The sequence below is a fragment of the Labrus mixtus genome, chromosome 7 (assembly GCF_963584025.1).
Source record: "Labrus mixtus chromosome 7, fLabMix1.1, whole genome shotgun sequence".
Lineage (NCBI taxonomy): Eukaryota > Metazoa > Chordata > Actinopteri > Labriformes > Labridae > Labrus > Labrus mixtus.
In genome coordinates this window covers 9,920,225-9,942,606 of record NC_083618.1, presented here as the reverse complement: position 1 = coordinate 9,942,606, position 22,382 = coordinate 9,920,225, and the positions used below count along the sequence as shown (strand labels likewise).

General features: G+C 39.6%; 1 protein-coding gene across 2 annotated transcripts; it reads left to right on the top strand.

Annotated features, from left to right (window-relative positions):
• Positions 1-454: 454 nt before the first annotated feature.
• On the top strand, positions 455-20,862 carry LOC132977823 (arf-GAP with GTPase, ANK repeat and PH domain-containing protein 1-like). Of its 2 annotated transcripts, none has more exons than XM_061042702.1 (20): positions 455-1,293; positions 1,805-3,041; positions 8,142-8,200; positions 8,308-8,395; positions 9,147-9,232; positions 9,347-9,488; positions 9,568-9,702; positions 9,785-9,906; positions 9,983-10,258; positions 10,951-11,034; positions 11,307-11,411; positions 11,512-11,680; positions 12,597-12,725; positions 12,812-12,949; positions 13,120-13,179; positions 13,734-13,885; positions 15,501-15,591; positions 17,064-17,286; positions 17,489-17,792; positions 19,163-20,862. In XM_061042702.1, the coding sequence occupies exons 2-20, from the start codon at positions 1,892-1,894 to the stop codon at positions 19,442-19,444; spliced, it is 3,795 nt and encodes a 1,264-aa protein (XP_060898685.1). In that variant the 5' UTR covers positions 455-1,293; positions 1,805-1,891; the 3' UTR covers positions 19,445-20,862. The 2 variants fall into 2 exon arrangements, with proteins under 2 accessions (XP_060898685.1, XP_060898687.1); XM_061042704.1 differs by having other exon boundaries at positions 457-1,293; positions 10,097-10,258.
• The last annotated feature ends 1,520 nt before the right edge of the window (positions 20,863-22,382 follow it).

Below are 22,382 nucleotides of genomic sequence, written 5' to 3'. Positions count from 1 at the left end.
ATTGCTGCAAAATATTCATGTCATTTGTAAAGGATATACAAACTCATATTTATCTGAAAGAGTGGCTAAAAAATGCCAATTAACTTGATCTTTTGAATCCTTTTCAGGCAGGTTAAAGATGAGGAGACACGGAGAGAAGAGGGAGAAGCCGTTTCTTAGTGAGGAGATATTTTGTGCATGTTTTAGCAGCAAGATGTTTTCCTCCCTCTCATCATGTTCTACAGCCTTTTCATCAAAACCCAAATGAGTTTCAGTTTGTTCTCTGTGTAATTTAATGACATACTAAGTGATGGCAAGTGGAATCATCAACACTGTTACATCGGCAACCATTGTATCCTCTTTGCATCAAGCTGCTTCTGCTTTCTCCCCTGTAACAATGACCCACAGATGTCCAGGTTCCTCCTTCCAGCTTGCTCTCCCCCTCAGAGGGGACAGGCAGTGTGGCAGGAGGAGGAAGCTGAAGCTGCTCATAAATTGCTTTGAAAAAAAAAAAAGGGAGAGAGGAGAGCTGGAGACAGAGCAGATGCATTGGCAGGAGAGGCTTTTTTCCCCCCACCTCCTGTCTCTTTTGTTGTGTCGGCACAGATAAAAACCTGATAAACCCTTGCAAGGTTGACCGTCAGCAGCATCACCACCACCTCATTGTGAGCCTCATCCTTAGTCTGGATCGGATGCGGAGCTGGTTGTGAGACAGGCTAACAGCAGCGGGCTAGCAGGGGGGCTGCAAGGCTCTGAGGCAGCAAGGAGAGGAGGTAAAAAAAAAAAGGAGAGAGGAGGAGGAGGGGCTGTAGTGAGCTGGTGGGCTTCCTCTGCCTCACAGACACATTTTATTGACTTGCTAATTGGATCAGGCGCTCCAAGAAGAGGATGCGGTGAACGAGAGAAGCTGCTCCCCAGAGGAAGGATACAGGCACAAGGAGGCATTGAAATCTGGCTACTTCATCATCTTTTCTTTTTTTTTTTTACCCCAAAAATTCTGGAGACATAACAACAGATGTTTTTTCCTGCATCTTCCTGTGACCCTCGCACCGTTCATACATAATTTTATGCATGACATTGTCGAATGGAGGCTCCAGCTGCTAGACGCTTCGTGACAAGTGAATGATTTCCATTTCAGTGTATTTTTGCAACCTGTTCTCTTTCACCCGTTTTTTTCCCCCCTTCTTGGACTCATCATCTGGAGGCTCCCTCAGCCTTGTTGGATATGAATGGTAATCTGATGGTGAGATAATCCTCACCACAAATCAAATGTACAAGGGACTGTGTGATGGATATCCTTTTGGAAAAATGAAGGTACGATATGAGCTAAAGCAAAGACACAGTGGAGTTAAGTGGGATTAATCTGCCAATATTCATTGTAGTCCTTGTCAAAAGATGGATCAAGCTAATGTATTGACTGTTGCATAATTTCAGCCTGGCATCAACACAGGAGAAAAAAATAAATGTCTGCTTATTTCGAGTCTGCATGTTAGATCAAAACAGAATCAACGATTATTAAAAGGATAGCTGAGAGAGAGAGGGGAGGATTATGAATGAATCAGTGATAAAGAGAAGTAGTAGCGGTGTGCATTGAGGAGGATTAATGGAGGCATTAAAAAAATTGGTCTAGACTTGTTCCACCTCTGGGTCAGCATTTTGAATATATTCTTGACATTTCCAACCCAAAACATCTCTCTTCTATCGTTGACTCTTCCATGTTTTTGTTGAGAAAGAACTCACGCTTTGAGGCCTGATATGAGACACAATCAGCTAAACGAGGTTATATTAGACGTCTGTGATTGATATTTTGTCTCCTCTTCTCCAGTCTTTGGTCCATGTTGTTGTGACTGAGGCGAGCAGATCTGGCTAGAGTAAGAAAGTGGCTGCCACTGTGCTGAAGTCTGCTGCCCCAATGAGCAAGGAAATCAACCCGCAGAAACGCACCACCTATCTCATCTCCCTCACTCTGGTGAAGGTTGAGGCTGTGCCAGACGATGTAGCTGAGAACCAGAAGGAGGCTCTTGCAGAGGGGGAAGGGAGCCCCGAGAAGGAGGAGGAGCAGGTCGTGAAGGATGTCCCTGAAAAGGAAGAAGGACCTGTGTGTACACAAGAGGAAAAAGATACCAAGCTGGTGGAGGAAGAGGAATTGTTGGAGCAGGTGCAGGTTAAGTATGGCAGCCCCATTGAAAGCTGGGGAAAGCCTGAGAGGAGGGAAACACGTGGGCAACAAAAGGACGTATCAGTTGGCAAGAGCAAAGACACTTTTTTTGTGCACCCACCTGTTAGGCAGATGGTCAAAGTGTACGGAGGAACTACCTCTGAGGGGACCTTTCGCAGGGAGGGGCCTCGCTCGGACGCCATGCGCCCAAAGACAGAGATCTACAGGGAGCCCCCCATGTTGTATCTTAAGGGAGAAAATGGAGCAGACCTGAACAGTCGCTCACGTTGCAGCCTCCCTTTCTCTGTTCAGCAGCCGGTCAGCCAGAGACCTGAAGTCCTCATGAGGTCACATACAGGAGCAGGTGGAAACTCTGGTGGCTGGAGGGACCTCAGAGAGGCTAACACGAGCCTCTATCATTCTGCTAAGACTCTGGATCGAAGAGATAACCGTTTTGGGGACCAGTCCCCCATAGTGCCAGGGACGACTCTGGGTCCCTACAGGGCGTCCTGGGCCGACAGTGACGGCAGGGGGACACTGATTCGCCCAGGAGCACCCATGAGCGGGGGGTTTTCTGGGATCATGACCAGGGACAGCCCTCAGGCGGAGAGATTTAAGACAGTTTCTGTTTCCTTCCCTGCACCTCCTGCCACTGACACATCCAGGCCTCAGAGGAAAGGTACAAGTCGTACTCTGGATAACAGCGACCTACATTCCCCCTCTGACGACCCGAGGAGGGGGAAGGAGGCTCAGGGAGGAACCATCCAGAGAGCTCCGCCTCGAGACAGGAAGATGCTCAAGTTCATCAGTGGCATTTTCACCAAAAGTGCAGCTGCACCGCCCAGTGTCAACGCTGCACCGCCCCTCTATCCAGCTATGGAGAGAGGCTCGAGTGAGGAGGAAGGTAAGGCCTCCTCTTAACCTGAAAACAAGTGGTGTTGCCATATTCTCAACATTTCTGCCTCATAATTTATCTATTAATTGAAAGACCTGCAGTGCTGCACTTAATTAAACAAAATAAAGAGGAAGACAGTCATTAAAGAAGCAGTTTGTCTCATGAACTGACAGATCAACATTCACACAACTCTGTGGAATAGATAGAAAACTACTCTTTGATGAGAAATACTGTCCCTTCTAGTGTTTCCCTTTACAGGCTAGAAACTAAACAACTACAAGTACTGTCTTGTTTTATTGTGATACTATTTTTATTGTCATTATGATTACTGTCTAGAGTTGTGTGGACCTGAAGCAAAGTCTTGCTCACACTTAATGTCCCAGTATGGCCCTAAAGCTCCTCAAATTCATTGTATTGTGCTTTAGATTACACAGTTGTTATACCTAACTATCAAGCAAATGTTCATCTATAGGGTGATTATTTAGATGCAAAGTGGATCTAAATTTGGCTAAAGTAAAACCTAGAAAAAAAAAAGCTAAAAAATCAGCTGTTCAGAATCAGAAATACGTTATTAATCCCAGAGGGAAATTCGATAGTTGGATATAGTAGGATGTCTCTTTCTGTGTATGCCCATTCCTGGCTTTTGGGAGAAGTGCACATGTAAACATGGATGCATGTTAATTTAAAACCTTTAATGAAAAGCATTAGTGTACAAGAGGCTGGTTTAAACTTCATGTGAAGATCAAGCAGCTGGTGTATCTGCAGGTTGTCTGAGATCAGGTCTAGGTAAGATTGTTTGAAATTGTTGAAACAATTCTGTTGTCTCATCACCAACCTCAGCTCTCATTGTTCCTTAAATGTCATATTAAAGCTGAAAAACAATTGAATATGACGAATGTTGAAAATATTTGAATATTTATACAGTAAGTCTAACAACGAGGCTGCAAAAAGAAGACTAGCATAAAAAACTATCATAAAAAAAATATATATATAAAAAATATAATTACATCTATATACTGTATGCAGAATGTTAATATTAATTATAAACCATTAAAAGATGAGTCATATGTTATATGTGATCGGTCATATTTCACTCCACCAAAGACTCATTTTTGAACATTGACTCAGTTTCATCGATGACATCAAAACAAAAGGAAACAATTTGCTGAAGATTCTATCAGATGACAGAAAAAAGATGAAGAAGTATTATTATCATCCATTAATCATTCAGTCATTACTTAGGTAAAATAAAACTTTTATAAGCGTCTCAAAAAGAAACATTTTGCAGCTTATCTTTGGTATCTGTTACGGTTCTCAGAGTTATTGGGATGTTCAGACAAGAACAGGTCTTTGAAAACCTCATATTGCATTTCAGGAACTTGTCTTGGACATTTTTGTTTCTTTTCTTTTCTGATAATTTAAGGACCAAAAAAAATCAATGCCACAAATTCTCAGATTCATGATATAATAGATAATAAATTCAGGCCAAACATAATTGATAGATTTACAATGAAAATGCTGCTTAAGGTATCTAAAGGTCAATTAGTTGTTTTCTTTTTCAAGAAATCTCACAGTCCTAAAAAAGATCTGTTAAGAAATGATGGTTAATAGGCCTATATGAATGGGTTTTTTTTTGGAAGACCATAATATATCAAACTAACCTCAAACCAAATTAAAAAAAGAGTCAAACCTTCTGAATGTTTCAGACAAAGTTTGCACGGAAAGAACAGCTTGTTCTTTTAAGCATCACTACTACTTTGTTGTGAAAGAGAATGCTCCAAAATGTATGGTATATTATGATGTCTAATTAATGTGCTCACTCTCTTTCAAGCGCTGAAATAAAAAACAAACAGAAATTAGTTCAGCTTAAAAACAAAAACCTGAAAAACACTTTATGACACATTCAGTCATGTCTCTTTGAAATAAAGGAAACTACTCAATCTTTAATCTTTATTGATATCTAATAAAAATCATCTTTAATGGAGACTGTGGTAACGGAGACGGCTCTGAATAATTTGTCAGTAGTAAGTGGGACATGAATAATTAAGGTTGGGGATACACAGAGCTGTGTTCATGGTGAAGAGAGCGGGAACATGTCACTTCCTGCTCTGTGTGTGGAGTTAATCAGCCTTCAAATAGAGCCTATTCATTCGTTAAAGCTATATTGTGTTAAAGTGTTTGCAAACAGTATTCTAAGTATTTTTGTACCACAAATATCAATAACATAACTGATCACATTTTTAAAGAAAATATGAATGTGTATTATCAAAACACAGGTACATTATTCCAGTTCATGTGTGCACAGGTGGACATCGTGTCTCTGTGCAGCTCATACTCGCTGCTGGATCCATGAGAGACCATTTATTGTATAGAGACCCTGGCTAGAGGCTTCTGGAAAACTGAGTTGCCATGGCAACAGCAAGCAGTGAGAGATGCTATTTGGTCTGTGCAGTGACGCTCTTGATTGAGGGGAGTGAAGGGGCGTGGGGATTGCCCAAACATGGGGATGAAGGGGATTTTTTAAAGTTAGAATCTGTGTCCCCAGAGAGCCGGCCGACGTCTGTGTCTCCGCCCGAACACAACGTGACCCAGCAACTTCAGAGTGTGTGTGTGTGTGTGTGTGAATAAAACAGTGTCCGTCTGATCATGATTCCTGCACAGATTTTCATCTCTTTGACAGAATTATTGAGTGTTTTTGTGTGCATGAATCCTCACTGGCAGTCAGTATATCTGCAGGTGTGTGTGTGTGTGTGTATGGTGTCCTTCATAGCTGTGTGTGTGTGTGTGTGTGTGTTTATTGAATCTCCATTCGCAGAGGCCCCTCAGCTGCAATTCTACTGAGGTTAGAGCTAAGGCTCTCAAAGCAGAATGTTAAGTGCAGCCTGGCAAAGATCTTCTGAGCGAGTCATTCAATAATCCTTTGAATTTAAATTTTATCTTTGATAGAGGAAATCTCATGTTTTAAGGTTTTTCTCATTTGGCTGGACTTGTTTGATCTGTTTTATTACAAGTTGTTTCAAAATACTTGTTTGAAGCCCTGAAAGAGAGGAGATGTTTGATGACAAAGCACTGGTTGAATATTTCTTTCTGGCTAAATATGAGATCATTTGGCTTCTGATGAATATTAACTGTAATTTGTAGAGTTGAAATATATAGCTGACCTCAGAATTCAACTTGTGAGTGAGTTAGCTAAGAAATATAACAAGAACAGGCTTAATGATAGTTTTAAACAGTTGTTACAGTGACGTGAGTCCATCACTGTGACCCCAGTAAAGAGCAGCATAAATAAAGCTAACCCTGTGTACCACATTCATCAGCGCCAAATCTGATAAAGCTTGACTTTCTACACTGCCAGTGTGTTGTACTTATCTTGACACTTGATATTAATATGTATGTGAATGTGCATCTGGGTGTGTGTACATGTATGCAGGTACGAGCTCTGTATCTTTTATAACTCTTTGCTCTATTTGCACTTTAGGACTTGTGATTGTTTCACTTAATGTGAAGCACATTGTGTTGCCTTGTGTGCGCTATATAAATAATGTTTGACTCGACTTGACTGCTGCACAACAAACAAGCACAGCTAGCAAATCATTGTGATCACAGTACTGCAGTGAAGGAGATATATTTGGTCTTAATCTTCAACTATGTATCACTGTGTCACTTGGAGCATAATCTAGGTTTTTATTATTAACAATCTGTCATCTTTTAGTCACTGACAAATGTAAGTCCTTATCACCAAAGACAGAAATCAAAGACAAACACAACTCTTATTATTGAGGCTTTTTAAGAAGAAGACATTTACAACAGATCCATCACCCTTGTCTTTGTTTTAATGAAAGCATTTGTCTTGATAGTGATATTTTAGTCAAAGACTATACCCTCTGAGGAATTAGTCTTTCTAATCCGTGGGGATGCTGATGTCTGCCTCTACCTACATAAGATGTCGAGTCACTTGACTGCATTTTTTTTCAATAATTTCTGAAAAAGTAAATTCTATTATAGCTTATCAGAAATAAATTGCACATTAAAGTAACAAAAGACAAGCAAAAGCATTTTTTTTTTGCAGATTTGAACTCTCTGATGTGAATCAGGCCCTTTCAAAAGTCTTTCAATCTGATTTTACCTTCTTGATACCACAAAGCCACAAGAATCATATGTCCTTCTTTCAGTTGGCACTTACCCTACAATCTATGAAATTAGAAACACTGGTTTGAAAACAGATCAACTACCTCAATGCAGTCGGTTGAAACCTTTTTTTTAACAGATTTATACAATACAGAAATAAATGAATGACTTGCTAGGAGACTACTGCAAATAACAGGTACACGTGTGGATTGTCTAACACTATTATGCTAAACTAAAGCTAGCTGGCATGGTTATAAAACTGTTTAGAAGTTGCATAATTGTACGCCACGATGAATATCAGGGTGCTCTATACAGTCTCACTCCGCTCACTGTGTCCACAGCTATGATCCACAGTCAGTCTGACTAAATTTGGCTATCAGTATGAGGCTACACTTTTAGAAGAACACAACCAACATTATTAATAGGGTACTTTTAAAAAACAAAGTCATTAAAATCGCCAAATGTAGACAATTAGTGCTATATCAACTTCAACGCATGTTTATTTTCAAAAATAGGTGTAGGCTAGGCCTTTTCAGATTAGTATAGCAGAAACACTTAAAGCAGGAGTACTGTTAGCCTAGTTAGCTTCCCTAAGTAAGAGACCCGTTTAGGCTATGCTCAGTGTTGTGAAGATGCCGACTAACATACACTCTAAACATGAATTCATTTATAGTTTGGTGACTAATTTGGATATATCATGTTAAAAAGAACAGTTTCAGGGTTGATAACGTTTCGCTTGCTAACCACTTTTGTTGTCATAGCTAGCTGTCTATCTAAAAGTAAGATAATAATTATGATGATAATTGTTTAAATACTCAAATGATGCTTAGCTGTTTCTATCCTGTCCCCCCCCCCCCCCCCCCCCCCCCCACAATAGTTACTATCTCTATACTTTAAATCTTTACTGTCTAAGTATATTTCTCAAGTTTGATGAATAAACCTCTTCTCCTCCTGTTTTGTTTTTAATACTCTCCCCTGCAGCTGTGTGCACAAGCAGTCAAGAATGGACCATGAGCCAAACGATACAAGAGCTTCACCTGGTGAGCATTAGGACGAATGTTTATTTCACAAACCTGCATGTGTGATTTCATGTTTGTTTGGGGGTTTCTAATGTGTGTGTCTCTTTCTCTCTGTGTATGCTCTTCAGGGTGTTTTGGGAGGTCTGTGCAGTGGGAAGTCTGCTCTGGTTCACAGACATTTAACAGGAAGTTACCTGCAGCTGGAGAACGCTGAGGGTTTGTTTTATATGTTCTCACCTACAACCTTTACATGTTTTTTTTCATGATACGCAACTGTCAATTCACAAGACGGACCTTTTTCTTTTGTGTAAGCTAAGTTTGGGAAGCTGTTTTGTAATACTGTGTGGACACAGGGATTCTGACAAATGTATCTGCTTTCTGATTGATAAGCAACTGAACACCATGGAAAGTGAAAACTTCAGGGAGAGCTTTTCATATTTAAAGTCCCATCAACATAATTGATAACGAATGTACTACTGTATAAATCCATAGCTAATGTTAGCATTCAATAACTTCCATGTAACATTACAATTTGATAGTAGCCTACTAGAGGAAACAATAGGAACGATGCAATATCATAGCCAACATTCATAAATGCATACATGCCTTACAGTCAGAAATAAGGGCTAGCTAATTGGTTGAATTCTTATATTAGCTGTTATCACTTACATAACGGGCTATAAATTAAATATGTTGTTTCACATTGAAATATAGCCTGATGATGCTGTGGATTTAGCTAACTATGTGTTTCCGATGTTCATCAATGGGAAGCTATAAAATTATAAAAACTGGTCAGGTCAGGGAGTGGAGCATTTGAGTTTACCTTGCGTGTGATGTCAAAGGAAGATGGCCGCCATATGCTGGTTCAATGATCAACTTTAATATTGACTAAAAGATAATGAAGAGCCAGGTCATACCTTAAACGTTATAAATAACAATTCATGTGGTATACTGTGTGTACATACAGGGCGCCAGTACATCAAGGACGTCCTGGTAGATGGACAGAGCCACTTGCTGATTATCAGAGAAGAAACAGAACTCCCAGATGCTCAGGTTGGTTGAAAACTGATGTTGACAACTCGTTATGCTTCATATTTGAATTAACTAACTAATTGCTATCAGCGCTTTGCTTTGTCTTTTGATTGCTGCTTCTCCTCTTCTGTACAGTTTGCAACTTGGGTGGATGCAGTAATATTAGTCTTCAGTTTGGAAAACGAGTCCAGCTTCCAGGAAGTTTACAAAATCTACCACCAGCTTGCCATCCACCGACCTGTATCGGAGATAGCTTTCATAGTAGTTGGCACTCAGGGTAAGACTCACGCACACAAGATGAACTGTGAGTCAAATAATAGCAGCGGTAGACTTGTATTGTTTTGTGTATTTTCCAGATAAGATCAGCAGCACCAACCCCAGAGTAATCGATGATGCCAGGGCCCGGCAGCTCTGCTCAGATGTTAGGCGCTGCACATACTATGAAACCTGCGCCACATACGGGCTCAACGTGAACAGAGTCTTTACCGACGGTATGTATCAGGATGCTTCTGATGAAGTTTCAGGAATAAGAATGATATGTGCCTGCTTATGTTTGTTGTTTTTGTTCCACAGCTGCTCAGAAAATCATGGCAGCCAAGAAGCAAGCTGCTCTACTGGCTTCCTGTAAATCTCTCCCTAACTCTCCAAGTCACTCTGGAGGCTCCACCCCAGTGTCTGGTGTGTTTCCAGGACAGGTAAAACTGTTCCAAACTGTCTAAAAATGGTACTGAGCTGCACCACTTCATGTGTTGAATGTATTGTTTATTTCAGGGTTGCTGTCAGGCTATTTTCGAGAATACAGTTGGAACAAACTCAATTATCTCCCTTTTCTGCTCAATTATCGCTTCATCGCCCCCTCTCTCTCCGGCTCCTTCCTCTCGTCAGGCCAGTAACGGTGGTCAGAGCAGTGATTACTCCTCATCACTTCCCTCCACTCCTGTGATCAGCCATAAAGACATCGGCAAGGCAGCCAGAGGCGAAAGACAGGAAGGTGCCACGCCTGGGTCAGTCCGCAGCACCACACGGAGACGCACGCCCAGATTTGCGGTACATACTGGTCAAGTTATCCATATGAAGCAACTCAAGCAAACCTGTTTATGAACCCTTTTATTTTTTTATACTTTTAGCTTTTCCTCTTTTTCTGTTTTTTTTTTAAAGTCATAAAACTTGAAGTACTTGTCAGGATTATAGGCACTTAAAGACAAACTATGGTCTACTGTAAGAAACCCCAGGGTAGCACTATAGTATAAGTATAAATTGTTACTTCTTCACTCAATTTTATGGCCATTCCCTGTGCACTATAATTTGGGTTTGACTTCATTCGTCAGGAAAGTAAAAACATTTTCTTTAAGGTAAGCTTGTGTTGGGTAGATGCTTTTTATCCTGAATGTTTTTAAGATACAGTAACTAGAATCTCTTCAGTGTTTGAAAACCCTAAAACCTGAAGCATTAAACAACCATATGTATGAATAATTTGACCATTATATGGTTTGGCATGTAAGTGGAACTGCTGATGCCAACAGGATGTGTTATGGGAAAAAATATTGAATGCTTTATAAAGAGCTGTAATATAAGGCAGGCTGAACATAAAAGTAATAAACTTCTTTTTACTACTCGTTTACTTTTACAGTAGGCAAAAATCATTCCTCAGTCATTTTAATGGCTTTTTAAATCATTTGATTGTACCTAAATGATATCTTCATATACAAATTTTGCCATTGTTTTTTTCAACTGTCTAGGGTCGCAGAGGCAGCGACTCAAACAGAAGGAGTGCAGACTTTAAGGGCGATCTTGGCAGTGGGCGCTGCATTCCCATCAAACAGGTAATATGCAGGTTTAAACATAATGTAGAAACAAATATGATGTAGGAAATAACCCTGTGCAGAGGACATCACATCAGTAGTCTCTTGAAATCAAATTTGTAAAGGCTGTTACATCCTGTGGAGAGATGAAGTGTTTCGATCTCTCATATTGGCCTGATGAAAAGGAGAGTGGGCGTTTTTTTTTCAGTCATCATGCTGCTGAAATGTGCAAGATGAACACGCCAGACATTTACAATAAATTCTCACTCTTCATGCTTTATCATCTTCATCAGGGCATCTTGCTGAAGCGCAGTGGGAACTCGCTCAACAAAGAGTGGAAGAGGAAGTATGTGACGCTGTCCAACGATGGCATACTGTCCTATCACTCCAGTGTCAATGTGAGTCAGTGTGTTAGCACAGAGCTGTGGAGCAGAATGCTGCTGGAATCACTGCTGATGGAGAGGTGGATTGTTACAGCTGATGTTTTTTTCTTGGCAGGACTACATGCTGAACACCCCAGGGAAAGAGATGGACCTGCTGCGAGTAACAGTAAAGGTACCAGGAAAGAGACCGCCTCGTGCCGTACCCGCTGCACCCACCGGTGGCCTCCAAGTCGGGCTCAACGGGCGGGTTAAAGATGTGCCAGGACCAGATGGCCTCAGCCCAGGTCAAATAAAAAAACATTTTTGTTTTGAATTTAAAGGCTTTATATGCAATTTTTTTGATCCAGCAGATGTCGCCCTTGAGCATCAGCATGAAACCAAAACAACTCGCGGTGCATTGTTGTGTTAGCATGCTAATGCTAGCGATCTTTATTATGCTCATATCTTCACACTGCATGTACATTTACCCGAAATGACCGTGATCTAGAAACGCTTACGTGACATTCAATTAAGCAGTGAGTACAGTATGTTATTCTTCTTTTCTCTAGTCCCTCAATTAAACAACTTTTATATGTGAGGGGATGAGCTGGCCGGCCGTCCAGGCGATGTAAACAAAGTGAAGATAGGACTTGGAAAACTCTGAAAGCATCACAGACAGTGGGACTCGGGTGTTACACCCATTGTAGACAGTCAGGACTCAGAGTTATTTTCAGAGGATATACTTGATTTATATTACATTTTAGTGTGAAAAATCACATATTAAGCCTTTAAGTGAAACCTTACCCCAATTATGTATGTTTGCATAATAATGATACAAAATATAATCTGAGTTGTATTTCTTAAACTTAAGGAATAGCAAAATACTATGGAGTGGAGTTGAGCTGGGGAAGCATTACTGCAGTTGATGCACTGATTCTTTTATTCTAAGAGTTAAAAAATCAGAGGGGTCAAGTATCTGCACCACAGAGGACAAAAAGTTGCAAGAGAAGCAAATCTCTGCAAGAGAACAAAAGAGCATCCTAAGGGATTTTACAAGTTTTACAAGAGCTTGTGAAAGACTTCAGGACTTCTTCAGTCAGACTCTGCATCTTTAGTTTCCTCTGGTGTTCATGCTGATTCTGTTTTCAAAAATATCTATAGCTCTGTTTTACATTCCATGTTTATCCATTAATAACTTTACACTTGCTATCATCTCTTTAGTGCCTGTATGTGCCAGCAGTCTACTGCAGGTGGAGGAGATGGAAGGGCTGGGGGGTGCACTGTTCCTGAGGAGTAACAGAGGAGTGCAGCGATGCCCCTCTACACTGTCCAACCACGCTCAAAGTGTTGGTGAGGAAGGAACCTTTAGTAGTGCATATATTTATCTTATAACTCATTAAAGCAAAACTAAATTTGACCTTTTCTTTTGTTATCAGACTCTGCAGTCGAGGGTGTCTCCAGCTCCTCCTCCACCAAAGACTTTGGCTCCTCCTCCCCAGTGACAGACAGAAAGAAGCACCGCAGAAAGAAGAGTATGAACATGAAAGGAGATGCAACACTTGGGCAAGCAGACGGTAAACACTAAACTCTCTATTTTCTGGTTTTATTTTTAACAATAATAAAATCAACAGTCATTTGATAGTTTTTTTTCATTATTTTTCATTATTTAAAATTGTTATATCAGGGTTAACAATTGTTTCAAAATGTAATGCTTCTCTTGGATGTTTTCTGTCTTCTCATACAGCCAAGCGCAAAATGTGGAAACTTAAAAGCCTTGGTAGCTTAAGAAACGTGAGCAAAACAGGTAATGTTGATCTTTCACATTGCTTTCAATTCAAATCTATCTGAGCTACTTTTCCTGTGCTTTCCCAAAGGACACTTGACTTTGTCAAAATGTTGTTGAAAAAGGGTTTACTTGAAACTTTTCTTATTATACTCATTCCATAAAGCTGTATTTTTTACCTACATGTTCGTTAAACAAAGCATGAAGGTCAAATTTGTGGTTATAATACAACTGATATCCAACATGTTCAGGCTTTGATGTCATTCTGCTCTGACGCTTGCAAATGAAGACATTCACGTTAACAGAATATTGCTGATGTATTGCTGAGCGGAACATTTCTGCTACTGTTTGCTTTTAGAAAAAAGACAGGAATGATGTGGAAAGAGTGTGGGTGGATAGCATGTTCACGGCTTGTAGTTAACAGCAGCGATCAGTGTGTTGAGGACTGTAACCTCTGTGCATGGGGCTCCTCCTCAGCCAACTGTGCTAAAGCAGCTCCTCCTGCTTGAACTTTTAAAGTGGACAGAGTGTGATCCAATGAAACACAAAAATTCTTCATTTTGTTCCTGTGTCAGATGAGGATAACTATGATTTCCTTGTGGTGTCGAGCACTGGCCAAACGTGGCACTTTGAAGCCCAGAGTGTAGAGGAGAGAGACTCCTGGGTCCAAGCCATCGAGAGCCAGATCCTGGCTAGCCTGCAGCTGTGTGAGAGCAACAAAAACAAGGCAAGAATGAAAGAAAAAAAAACACCACACAGTATTCTTTATATACAGCATTTAGCAATGATCAGTCATTTTTCATCTTTTGCTCTAAATGACTGACTTTAATTATGTCTGTACTGGGTTTGTAATGCCCTAATTCATCATGTTTAGCTGCCACTGCTGCCATAGAATGAGCGTTAACCATGACAAGAATCTATTTGTATTAGAGAAAAGGAAAAGCAAAAAGCATTGAATGAGTGTATCACTAATACAAAAAGGCCCTGTGAGATCTTACACTGACGACTAGTCATTGAAGACAAAAGAGCTGTCTTTTTTTTTGTAAATATAATAAAGCCACCAAAAGAAAAACAATATGATTTTAATGCTTCACATCTTATATTTCAGCATTAAGAAGACGCAGACAATTCATATTTAGCATATTTATTTTCTGTAATAAAATTCTAAATCTGTATCTTCTAAGCTCATTCTCTGTGTGAAGCAATGGTGTTATATTCCTTTTATGCAGCTATAATTTAACTGACAAAAGACAAAACCATATGAATATTATAATGAAGTTCTGTCTCACTTCATCTCAAAGAACATAACAGGCCTTTTTTCTTTTCTTTTTTTTACCAAAGCACTAATACAGCTGCATGTTTGCGTGTTTACTACAGATCAGGTGGTGTTGCACAATACTGGACTGAAACAACATTTGTGTTTTCACCTGCTGATATTAGTTACAGAACAATTCTTAGGACTTTTGTTGGCGGGGAATCAGAGAAAGCAATGCAGTGAGATTGTTTGTATAGTTCACAGAACACTGTCTGCAGAATGAGATGAAGCACGTCCGAGATTAAAGCAAAATATCGAACACAATATTTCTTCTGTTCGACTTGTGAACTGCTGGAACTGATTGTTGCTGTACTCAGTTTAGTGGAAAGGGCTGCACTTTACATGTGTGGATATAAGAAACTATGATTACTTGAAGGGAATTTAACTTATTTTAGTAAAGAAAGTACAGGAAAAAGATAGTAACCACTGGGCATAATTTACTGAAATGGATTTTCAAATTAAAAGGGGACATTATCTTCCCTTGGTAGTACATTTAGAGGGCTGTATAATCATATTTTTGTGATGTGTATTTGCATCGTGGGACTCCAGTGTAAGAGCCGTTTTCTCTTAGGAAAAGTTGACATTGACTCACTTCTCATCTCATTAGAAAACAGATCCTGCTGCTGCTTCAATTATTAGACCGACCATTACCAAAAACCTGCCACATCTCCAGACTTGTACTGTCAAGGCTGTCTAAAAATAGGCTGTGCTAGTTTCTGTTCGTTGTGTGGAATTACTTCAATTATACCCCAAAAATAATATGTTCAATTAATATAATGATTCTAAATGATAACTTTAATCACATGATGCATTGCTTTATGAGTGTTAATTGTGCGTCTACAGAGGCCAAACCAATAATTGAAAGATTTAAATGGTCATACTAATTATACCCATCTACCACAGGCTGTTCACTGGAATCATAATAATAGTTATCAATGAGAGCAGCTGGAAGCGATAATATCACAGTGTTAGTTTGCTGGTGTTTCTCTTGTTTTAACCGTGCACTCTCTGTGTGTGTTTTCAACAGGCGCGCAAAAACAGCCAGAGTGAAGCGGTGGCACTGCAAGCGATCCGCAACGCAAAGGGCAACAACTTCTGTGTTGACTGCGACGCTCCGAGTTAGTGACACACAACCATCTCTTCTTTAGCTCTTTGTGCATGTGCAGATCCAAGTCTGGTTTTGGCTGATTACTCATCTCGTCTCATTTGAAGCCTACATGTGTGAAGTACATGTGTCATCACCACTCCACCCCCGCACACTTGTCATTTGCTCCTTGCTCTCTCTTTTTCTTTTTCCATTTCAAAGTCTGTGATGTTCTAATATTATCACCCAGGTTTCATTAGAAAACGAGATTTGGTTATGTTAAGATGTTTTTCTAGGTATGGCAAGAAACTGAGTTGAATAGATGCACTCATGAATTCTGACACACCTCACTCATTTAACATTTATTAACATGTATATCTTTAACTGTCCAAAGAAGACTTCCTTTGACATTATGATGACAATTGTTAGATCCTGAGTTTCCACTGTACAGGAGGTACTGGTGCCAGCTCTCCGTCAAAGGGTCTGGTTACCAATTCCTTGCCGTGGTAACCCAGTCAAGGCCAAATGGTAACTGTTTAAGCTCATGACAAACAGACACACCTAGCTTCTAACTGCCTTCATCCAGACGCCTACCCTGCTTGACAACAATACGGCACCTGATTGAATAGCCCTGAATCAGATACTGTAGTCGGCCACGTCTGTTAACGGCAGCTCTCCTCTTACTGTTTTGATTTCTTTGGATAGAGCAGCCTATAGGAACCTTTTGTAGATGTCGTCACACACTATACCTTTAAGAACATTCCTTTTAAGATGGTTAAAAAACCAATGGCCACAATTTACACTTTAGTTGCAGATGTTGTACTTTATTGCAGAACATAAAACATTTTTTGTTGTTAGTAATATGCTGAAAATTCATGAGTCATATCACTGAAATAAGAGTGGCAAAATAAATATAATTTTTTTGGTGTCTCATGAGTTTGAGGACATTTCTAGCGTGGAAAAAAGGAATGTCACTTGAACGTTCATTGTTTTAATGTTGTGTTATTGATATTGATAGTGTGCAGCTCAAGTTGAAGTTAGTCACAGACTACAAGTCTACAAACAAGACGAACTCACATAAATGTTTTACTGAATCTGATTCATGTTGCATTGAAAAAACTTGTTTCATTTCCATAACCTGAAAAATCTGACAAGCCACTGTCCCTGTTCATTACAAGCCAAATGAACCAATTAGAGACTTTCTCACATATCGAGCAATGGGCTGCAAAGATAAACATAATGAAACCTTGTTCTCAGACATGAGGTCAGCAAAATCAGTGTCTTAGAAATCTTTAAACCAAACCAAAAAAAGTACTGAATATTCCTCAAATGTTGGAACCCTTTAAAGGTACAGAGTTGAAGAAGAAGAGACTGTCTGGCTACAGATTTAACAGCTTTGCCTTAATGCACCAAACTGGAAATATTAAATGGCATAAAATATTTACAAATTGTTCAAATCTATCAACCATAATGCACATAGCCTGATTAATTGTGTTCTTCTCAAAGATCCAACATGGGCCAGTCTGAACCTGGGTGCTCTCATATGCATCGAGTGCTCAGGGATCCACAGAAACTTGGGGACTCACCTGTCACGTGTCCGCTCGCTGGACCTCGATGATCTGCCACGAGAGCTCACGCTTGTTCTCAGTGCCATCGGCAACCACATGGTGAACAGTATATGGGAGGCACGCACACTGGGCCATCGTAAACCTGCACCCGATGCCACACGGTAGTTTGTGACAAATAGAAACAAGGCTCAAGTTAATGGTTGATACAAATAAGATGCAGATTTTTAATTTTTTTTTGCATAACTTTAAAATGTTCAGGAGTAAAAAAAAGTTGTTGTATTTTTGTCAAGATGAAAGACTACAAACTTCAAATGTGCTTGACTGAATATTCATCATGTCTCTCTGCTTTCTCTGCTTGCTCAGTGAGGAGCGGGAGTCTTGGATCAGGGCCAAATATGAGCAGAAACTCTTTGTGGCGTCGTTGCCTCCTCCCACTCCTGGTGAGGGCCCAGACATCACACTCTCGGGCCGTCTTCTTTTGGCAGTGATGGAGCACAACCTCCCCAAGCTGCTGCTCCTTTTGGCCCACTGCACTAAGGAGGACATGAACGCCCCCCTCAGCCTGGCCATCTCTTCCAGGTCGCTCATGGCGCTGCGACTGCCCGCCTCGGCTCTGCATGCAGCCTGTCAGCAGGGTGAAGTGGTGATGACACAGCTGCTAGTTTGGGTGTGTTTTTTTTTTTTTTTACTGTCTCTGATGTAGAAATTATTCAAACTTTTGTTAAGGAGGCTGGCTTCATATCAGCGAATACATTCAAATTAGGAGTAAAGATGATGTTAGAGTAAAAGTGCAGTGTAGACAAGGTGTGAAATTAATCCTTAAATATCCAATATCATGTTTATGCTGCAAAACCTGCAAACAATCATTTCACCCTGCAAGGACGTCTTAGTTATTACCTTAGCAAATAACAAAAAATGTTAAAAAGTGATGACTCAGCATACAAATCAATGTTTATCTATGTGTGAAAAGCACTAAAGCTCACACTTTGTTGGGATGATTTTCAGTCCTATCAGGTAAATGTTTTTTTTCTGACATAGTGTAAAACTTCAAATTATAACCCAGGCTTTGATTTAATTCAGTATATGGAATGACCCTGCATTTATTTAGGACACGCATCAATTCCAGACAGGCCTTTAATTATTTTCAAACCAAAATCATGCACAGTAAAGATTGGGAGGAGTATAATGTTTTTTAAATGTAAACCAGAAAGAATATTGAAGTGTACACAATTGGAATATTGTTAAACATGAAATTTGAAATCACTCTATTGATCTTGCTTTAGAAGATAGCATCTATGACAACCGGCCGTACTTGTTTTTCTTTTTCTATTTGATCTGCAAACTATTTCAGCAATACCTGCAAACAGGCCTCTAATTGAGACCTGCATTTATTCATCAAAACTTGAAGCAACACCAGGCTAGTGAAAGGCAATGGGCCTTAAAAATGGGATGGGATTTTATTTGAAGTGTTATGGTGGATTAAACCTTTTTAAAATGTTCAGAGATAATCAAATATGTTGTTTTAAAACAATCTTAGATTTAACCAGATCATTTATGACAAAAAAAGAAGCAAAAAAAAAACCTCTGGACATTTACAATATTCAAATACCTCAAAGTATATATTATGTATCAGAGGAACTTTACTCTATGCAGTACTACTTATTTTGTACTCACGTCTCCACAATTGAGTGTACAGCATAAGAAAGGAAAATTACATTTTATATATTGAGAATGAGCAGGTTGAGCCACCAAACAAGGTTTTTATTTCTACAAACACCCTCGCCATGTCTATCTTGAATTATTTCTCAATCTTAGCAGCAAAGATTGTTTAGCTCACAAATGATTTGAACTGTTTTAATTGTGATCATTTCTCTAATTGTTCGATTCCCTTGTAGGTAAACTTTTGAAATGATGGTTTGAGGACCACCACATTTTGCTTGCACAGTTCATTGTATTATCCCACTTGGCTCCATGTTTGTATCATTACTCACAGTTTTCTTTTAAACAGAAATCTAATCTGGTTTTATTTTACCTCAGTACGGCTGTGATGTTCGATACCGGGACGCTCAGGGGCAGACGGCGCTGGTTCATGCTCGCGGCGCCGGCAGTCAGGAGTGTGTCGACATCTTGCTGCAGCATGGATGTCCTAATGAACTCTCCCCCTCTGTCGCCTCAGCGGTCAGCTTTGCAGCTGCTACAACATCCAGCTTCCCTGTTGCCATGACACCGAGCCTGACAGTTGCCACTACACTGAGGATCTCGCACAGGAGCGGTGGCACCAGCTTGAGCTACAGCACCACTAGAAGAGCGGTGTCATAATGAGGATGCAGGGTGGTGAAGTGTGTGTGTGTGTGTGTGTGTGTGTGTGTGTGTGTGTGTGTGTGTGTGTGTGTGTGTGTGTGTGTGTGTGTGTGTGTGTGTGTGTGTGTGTGTGTGTGTGTGTGTGTGTGTGTGTGTGTGTGTGTGTGTGTGTGTGTGTGTGTGTGTGTGTGTGTGTGTGTGTGTCTGAGTAAGTGTGTGTATCGCTGCTTGAGAATGATTGAACCAAAAAAAAAAATAGTTTTCCTGAATACACTTTCTATACAGAGACAAAGAGAAAAGAAACATTACATCCAGATGCCTCTGCATTCAGATTTGAAAGGAATGTATTGCACTGTATACCAGCTGGTATGATTTATATTTCATCATGCAGTCTTCTTCAGTCTCCTCTCATTTAAGAACAGGACTTTGCTTTCGGCCTCAAACAGCATAGCTGAACATCCCTGGGTCAGAAGAAAAGAACTGCGATAAGTTTACAAATTAAACTTTCAAGTCCGTCTCTATCTGCCTAAAAATTTGGACATAAAAAAAAAAAACCCGTCCACACTTCCTTATTCTACGGACAGTGAATGTCAGTTTAACATTCAGAGTGCATATACTGTGTTAGGCTCAGCACAGCTGGTCGTTCAGTGCTTCAGTTATGTTGTGTGTGTTGAGAGAAAAAAAAAACCTTTACAGTGGCTAAAAAAAGAGGGTCTGTTTTAAAGATAATCAGAATAACTGTATAGAAATGGTATGATAAAATATAATTCTAAAACTTTAAAAGTGCTTCATTTTAAAGATTGTTATTGTATGATTTGTACAGCTGTTTCTGTGTATAAAACTCAAAGAGGTACTCATGAGCTGTGCAGCCTCTCGGTTTCCTTTAATAACTGCCTGTTTAACTCTGACATCCAGGACGGAGATTTCTATGTTTGTTTCTCTGTGTGTGACATGAACACTGTACATGAGGCGTCCAGCAGCAGCAGCAGCTCATGATCAAGGCGAGTGTAATACTAGATGTGCAACAGAACAAGTGCAATGCCTTGATTTTGATTGAATGTATACAAAAAACAGATGGTTTGATCTCTTTATGTCAGATACTAATGTATTTTAGAGATATATTCTGGTTTGATGAACTGTTGGGGATTTTTTTTTTTACTAATTTTATCCCTCCTGTGACTAATTAAATAGTATGGTTAAAGAAGTTAAAACTTGGCATAGGTTCTGAGCTATAAAACGGGGCCTTTGAGAAAAAAGTCTTAAAAAACAACCCTCCTGCAGTAATGTATGTATTTTTGTGTTAATCTTATAACTCCGCTGAGTGTACATGTCTGTGATGTAAACATCTCTCTCCATTTGTATTTTTTTACTCATGCAATGATTCATAGAGCATTCATTATCAATACACTGAGGCTACTGTCCACGCTGTGCCATTATGTTCTGAGTGTGCTTTTCTCTTTCTGAACCCACGGCAGACCTTAATTCAAAATGTGGAAGAGTTCATTATTACGATTTGTTATTTGAACAATAGTTCATGAGGGTGAGCGAGACCTCAGCATGCAGCGCATAGTTGCATCACATATGTTGGTGCACAGAGGCTTTATGTTTCAAGGTGGATCCTGCAGGCAGTACCGTCACTTAACACTCGACGAGCGTACCATTGTGAGATCTTCTGGATCAGAACAGTTTTTGTCAACAGCCCCTTCTAGCTTTGACCTAGTTCTTTCTAGGTTGAAGTAATACATGTTTTTTATCCATTCAACCACTGTTGAGGTGGTTCAAGTTTCATGGATTCACATGTTTTTTGAAGAGACAAAAGACACAAAACAATATTAAAAGACAACCTACACACTGATGCTAATATGGGAATGTTTTAGATTTATAGAGCTAAATCTCAAAAAATAAAAAGTAGGTATCAGGATATAGCAACAGGACATCCATAAACCCCACAAGGCAAACATTTCTTTGTTGTTTTAAAAGATATCTATGCTTCCAAAAAGGCTGATCTCAGTGGCTTGTCGTAGTTTTAGACTTTATACACAAAGTGTTTTCGTGTCCCCTTCTTTGCCTGTTTGTTCACTCAGCTATTAAAATCAAAATCCTCATGATAATCTTAGGGAGTCAGGAATTTGTGCCAGGATGGCTGGGACACAAGACAGGGGCTAAATAAGGACAAATATTAAATATGCTTTAACACTCTGATCTTTGTCAATATTTAGTTTCTTTCTTAAAGGTACATAATATTTGTATGTGATTCATACCATTCAGAGGCTTGACAAGTGATAAACTACATGAGGCTGGATCCATGCTTAAACACTCATCATGAAAGCTTTTTAAAGAACTCACTGTTTAATATTGATTGAGCTTTGGTGCCTTTCAGATGATGCAAGCTTGTGTAGCATCCACCGGAGCTCACGAATCACTGCAACGCTAAATGTAGAAGAAAAACAACAAAAACTAAACACCCAAAGACAGGTGTTGCTCTTCAGCAGAGAGAGATACATAAACAGGAGGACTATTTTACACACGTATTTACAGATCAAAGCACGTCTGTGCTGGTGAGGAAAACAAATTGTTAAACTGTTGACAGACAGCAGTCTCTCCATTAAACTAGCCAGTCAATTTGTTTACTCTTTGTGAAAATAAGTTTAATAGAACATTACAATATACAGTATATACAGTCAGTGATAAACCTGGTTTAAGTTTTATTACATGCTTGATTTTTTTATATGTTTCATTTTAATTCTAAAACACACAAGCAGCTGTTAGCGTGGAGGTAGTATTTATCAGCTGGTTCTCATTCACATATCTATATTTTTTCTATTTATTGTTGATCTGATTTTTGGTCAGATTGAAACACGTTTTTTTCCTAAATTTGTTTATCATAGGGAAGTATCTTCACTGTCAGGAAAAGAGGGAGAGAATATTATGTCAAGATGTTTGCTGACGTCACCTC